This window comes from Protobothrops mucrosquamatus, unplaced genomic scaffold (assembly GCF_001527695.2).
Source record: "Protobothrops mucrosquamatus isolate PMUCROS unplaced genomic scaffold, P.Mucros_1.0 scaffold60, whole genome shotgun sequence".
NCBI classification, from domain to species: Eukaryota; Metazoa; Chordata; class Lepidosauria; order Squamata; family Viperidae; genus Protobothrops; species Protobothrops mucrosquamatus.
In genome coordinates this window covers 641,430-646,575 of record NW_015386439.1, presented here as the reverse complement: position 1 = coordinate 646,575, position 5,146 = coordinate 641,430, and the positions used below count along the sequence as shown (strand labels likewise).

At 52.0% G+C, this 5,146-nt stretch overlaps 1 protein-coding gene across 1 annotated transcript; it reads left to right on the top strand.

Moving 5' to 3' along the window:
* Positions 1–182: 182 nt before the first annotated feature.
* Positions 183–3,411, top strand: ATF7IP2 (activating transcription factor 7 interacting protein 2). Its single transcript, XM_029283347.1, has 3 exons — positions 183–264; positions 942–991; positions 2,804–3,411. Exons 1-3 carry the CDS (start codon positions 183–185, stop codon positions 3,203–3,205), a joined length of 534 nt encoding a protein of 177 aa, XP_029139180.1. The 3' UTR covers positions 3,206–3,411.
* The last annotated feature ends 1,735 nt before the right edge of the window (positions 3,412–5,146 follow it).

Below are 5,146 nucleotides of genomic sequence, written 5' to 3'. Positions count from 1 at the left end.
AGGCCGGCTGCTTGGTGTAATCCCTTGGTAGACGCTGTGAATTATTGTGGGTGCTTCTTGATCAGGTCGCCTAGTGCTGATGTGGTCCCTTGCGTTGAGGTGCCGAAGCAAAGCTCGGGGGTGCCGGCCGCCGGGGCTCCAGGTACGGAGAGAGACTTTCACTTTGCAGCTTCCCAACAAACATGTTTGAAAAGAAGCAGTTGCGTAATGGGAGAGTATCTGAATGGACCCGAGTGAGCAAATTAAGTAACAAGTCTCTGGCAGGTCTTTCTGGTGGGGGCACCTGGAGGTGTGCTTTCCTCCCTTTGCCCCAAGGAGAAGAAAAATAACCAAGGATTACGCAACCTGTAATGAGAGCACACTCGAGCAGTTAGTGGGTCTCCTGCGAGTAGCTTGGCATGCAGCAGAATGGAAGTAGCAGGCCCAGATTTCGGGGGGGAGGGCAGTTTGCTTGGCCCACCATGGACTCCTGCAGAGCACGGAAGCGCCTGGCTCCAAAGGACCCCCAGATGCCTCCTAGAGGGCCTGGGTGAAGTGGGGCCGGGAAGAGGCCTCAGCTTGCTTGAGTCAGCTGCCTTTCATTGGGGCTGAGGTGTTGTTCTCCATTGGCTGATGATGGAGCAGTCCAGGGATAGGAAGGGACTGTGGCTCAGGCCAGTTGCAAACTGCAGACCCCCTCTCCCCGGCCGAGACTGCCTCGTAGGCCAGGGGTCTTCAAACTCGGCCGTTTTATGACTTGTGGACTTCAACTCCCAGAATTCCTCAACCAGCCACAAGTCATAAAAGGATGAAGTTTGAAGACCCCTGCCGTAGACTGAAGCTGAGGGGGCACCCCGACTGCTCTCGTACCCAGCGCAGGCGTGTTCTAGCTTCTGCCTTTCTGAGCCACCCAACAAAATCTGAGTTTTAAAACCACCCTTGCTTGTGTCCAATTTCTGCAGCTCATCCACCGAAAGCAGCTGCTGGATACGCAGACCCTCCAGGTGAACAGGTGAGCGAGTCCAAGATGAGCTTTGAAGCTGTGCTGCATTTTTCTCCTCTTTGACCTTTTCCAATCTTTTTCCTGCTCTGCAGTTATAAAAGAGCCAGAATTCTGAGCATCTTTGCTGTGTTTTGTATGTGTTTCTATTTCTAGTCCTCCCGTTATTTCTGAAAAACATTCGTTCTTATAAGCTGCAGGAGGCTGTTTGCAGACCAAAATCAGGATCCACTTGGTCCGTCTAATTCACCTTTCCTCCTAATTACAGGATGCCTTGGTGATTGACTTAACAGATGAAGAAAGCAATCCTGATAAAGGTGAATAGACTATTTTTCCATACCTTTATGGCAATGTAGAGGTAGTGTTTGTATTTATTTTAAGTACATGGCTTTCCAGTCTCTACCCCGCTTTTCCTCAAAGCAGGGGAGTAAACAGGATAGAAACATGCAAATGAAATCCAGGGCAGTTCCTTCAAAATGTTCCAGTTATCTCTGGAGGAATAAAAAGTTTCTTCTGGTGGAATCTTTGTACTGGACCGGCTGCCTCCAGGAGGGTGGGGGCCCCAGAGCGTTTCTTCCACAGCCAGCCCAGAGCATTTGGGGGCCAGTGAGCGGACAGGAGAGGCTGCCTTCTCCTGGGGTGGGAGGGGGGGTTGGGGGCTATTCCTTCATTTGCCTTGCCTTCGTTGCCCTTCTTTGGTAGCTGTTGCAATTGTGAGAAGCCATCTGAGGTGGAGCTGCCACCACATGGCACTTAGCCCAGGGTTTAAAATGCCATACTAACCCTTTCTTTTCTGTGGGCAAAGAAGAGAAGAAAAAAGTTGCAGGAAGCAGCCAGCTGGGCCAGGAAAGCCAGCCAGAGAGTCTTCCTCAGCCTGCAGGACAATCCCCAAGTCAGGTATTTAAACAAACTCTCCCAATTGTGAGCTCTCCTGTGTCCCCGGCAGGCACGATGGGGGGCGCAAGTAAACCCTGCAATAGAGAAAGGAATATTTAAAAGTGGAACAGATTTGGGTTTTTTTCCGAATTTGCCTTCCCTTGAGTGAAGTCCTGAGTTGGAAGGGATGAGTTTTATTCGCTTTGCCACAAGGGGGCAGCCTTGCAGCAGGAAAGGCCCAGGGTGGATCCTGGAGCAGCGGCTGAGCTTGGGAAACCTCTGGGGTTTGGAGGGGGGGGGGGAATCACTGGCCCCAAACACTCTGAGCTTCCTGCTGCAACTGTCCATTGCTCAGCCCGGCCCTCAAATGGTGTGCAAGGCTTGGAGTCCTCCGGGAGTCTCCCTCAAGCCACGCCAGCAGCAAATGAGCCCAGGTCCCAGTTTCAGCTGCCCTGGGAGGGGAAAGGCCCACTCGGGCTAGCCGGGCCTCTCTTTCAGTTAGGCCTCTGGGCAAAGCAGGGCAGCCTTTGGGAAGGTGGAAAGCAGAAGGCAGGAGATGCCGGCTGGGGCTCCACTCCTTGCGTCTGCAGGGCACGACACGCACGGAACACGGGCTGCGTGCATGAAGCACGTCTGTTGGGTTTCAGGCGTTCGGCCAGACCTTTCCTGCTGAACGGGAACGCCTGCAGAGGGGTTATGGGGGAGCAGGGAGGTCCTTGCCCCTCTGCCCTCCCTTAATCCTTTCTCTCCCCTCTTCTTCTCCGCTGCCATCAAAGCTTGCCTTTCCCCACGGACTCCAGTCCTGGCCCTTTGGTCTGACAGGGACCCCCAAACTTCCTGTTCTGTGTGTGGGACGTTTTGCACGGCTCGGGGCCCCTGCTTCGTGGGCACGGGTGGGACGGCCCCTTCGCTTGCCTGCTTATGAACCGCATCTCCTGCCTCCTCCAGGTGCCCCCGAGGTTTCCCCACCTCCCTCCCTTGCCCAGCGTTGAGCCCGACCCAGCGCACTCCAAGGACCTCAGAGACACTCTGCCCCCCCAGAAGCTGGAGCTGGTGGTGGCTCAGGTGAACCAGCCCAAAGGCATTGCCCTCCAGTGGAACATCAGCCGAGTGGACCCCCGGTGCGCCCCCATCGAGAGCTTCTCCTTGTTCATCTGCCTGGAGGACCTCGGCAGCGGGACCACCTCTGAGTGGAGGAGGACCAGCGTCCTCAAGGCCCTCCCTCTGCCCATGGCCTGCTCGCTCTCCCAGTTCCCCCGCCCGGCCAGGTGCTACTTCACCATGCAGTCCAAGGACATTCACGGGCGCTACGGACCTTTTTGCGAGGTCCAGTCCATCTCGGCTCTCTAAGGGAGCCAGCCTGCTTGGGGAGCGGCAGGACCCCCTCCCTAACCGGGCACAGCTTTTCCCAGATTTTTTTTTTAGGGGCATTATTTTCCCAGCTCGTTGTGTTGAAAACACCCCCGGACAGTTGACCATTTTTTCCTCCCGCACCAAGCTGGCATCACCTGTGGGAGAACGTGAGAGAAAAGGCTCAGGAGGACGGCCTCCCACTCTGGAGGACTCCAAAGAGGAGAAGCTGGAGGTTTTCCCATTCTCCCCCCCCCCCCCCCAGAATCAGGCTCAAGGCCTCCAAGAGGGGAAACTTTGCTTTTGTATTGTTTTCATCCCTTCACCAGCAAGATGAGAGAGACGGATGTTCTCTTGTCCAAAATCCAAGTGGGTCAAAAAAAGTTTTGGTTTTTTTTTTAAAAAAAAATAAAGTGCCTTTTCTGTTGGATTTTCCTGCAGGCTGACTGTATTTTCCTGATTTTGCAAAAGGCCACTGGCCTTGTTCTGATCCAAATGTCCGCTCTTCTTTCCAAAAGCATTTTTTTCCACCTCTTTCAACATTACTGAAGAAATAGCTAACGTGTGGAATCTCACTGGCTATCCCCTGGTGCAGTTTATCCACTTTGGCTGTGGACTTCAACTCCCAGAATTCCCGCGGCTGGCTGGCTGGCTGGCTGGCTGGCTGGGGAAGTCTGGGAGTTGAACTCCACACATCTTAAAAGTTGCTTTTAGTATTCAGGAAGGCTTCCTGGGAATGATGTGGCCTCCGTGGCCTCTGTTGCCTGGAGGGCAGTTAGCAGTAACTAGCCTGTGCAGACTTACTCCAAGCATCCTTCCTTGCTTGTAAAAAAAAAACTGATTACGGTGCAGAAATACTGTTCGCCAAGGAACAACTTTGTGCTCGTGTAAATGCCAGCCACACCGCACTCTTCAGTTTAGGATCCCAATAGGTCACTTTCCAACCCCTCTTCCCAGCTGTGACAGGGACTAGAAACTTTAAAAGCTTTCTAGGGAAGCAAATGCTGTCTCCTGTTTGTACGTAAACCATCCGGTACACAACAGGGTCTGCATCTCAGCCACAACAGAATGAAATGCCAGCCTAATACCGGTTGTAATGTTTTATTTCCACATACAGTTTGATAGGTATATAAAATACAAAACGAGGGAGGCACTGTCGGTGGAATTGAGCTACAAATTTGTCCTCTGAGAAACCCCAAATGCTGGGTTGCTCAAAATCTTGAAGAACTCTGGTACCCCAAAGAGGCTTGTTCCGCTTCTGGTAGAGCTGCAGCTGCACTTGGTGGGAAAGGGCTGCTCTGCGTTCCTAAGGCAGGATTGCCTGGTTTTATAGGAAGGCTTCCTGCTTGTTTCTTGCCAAGGAGTCAGAAATTTAAATGTAAATAGCGTTATATATCTTTGTGTACATGTGCTATCTTTTTTAAAACATAAATATAAATTCAAACTATAACATCACCAGAGGAGTTAGTTGTTCTGAATAAAGGTTCACCGGTGGCAAAAACTTATTTTTAAAGCCTGCATAGAGTTACAGCCTGAAGATAAAGACTCAGCTGGCGGTCAGGGAAGAGGGAAGGAGTGGGGGTGGGGGTGGACCAGGGGTTATCCCAAAGGGAGGAAGTGGTGGAAATTAAAGGCAGAATTAAAGCACTAAAGGCCAAAGAGGATGAGGATATGTCCAACACGTCCCTTCCCACACATCTGAGGATGCTATGTCAGTCCAGATAAAGCCATTCTCTCACTCCAAATATCCACTTAATAAGACACTAACTTAAGATGCTGTCTGCAGGTTTGGCGCAGGGGCTGCTTAGAAAGCAGACAAGATCTGTCATTCTTGCAGGTCGAGCCTGTTCTTCGTGTTCATAAAAGCAGCCGCTAGTTCTGTAGCGCTCATTTCCTAGCCAGAAAATTCAGGAATGAACCTGTCGCAATCTCGGGGAGAGA

Coding starts and splice junctions, on each gene's coding strand:
- ATF7IP2 (XM_029283347.1), top strand. CDS start 183: ATGTTTGAAAAGAAGCAGTTGCGTAATGGGAGAGTATCTGAATGGACC. Junction 265..941: donor AAGTAACAAGTCTCTGGCAG/GTCTTTCTGGTG, acceptor CAATTTCTGCAG/CTCATCCACCGAAAGCAGCT. Junction 992..2,803: donor CAGACCCTCCAGGTGAACAG/GTGAGCGAGTCC, acceptor TGCCTCCTCCAG/GTGCCCCCGAGGTTTCCCCA.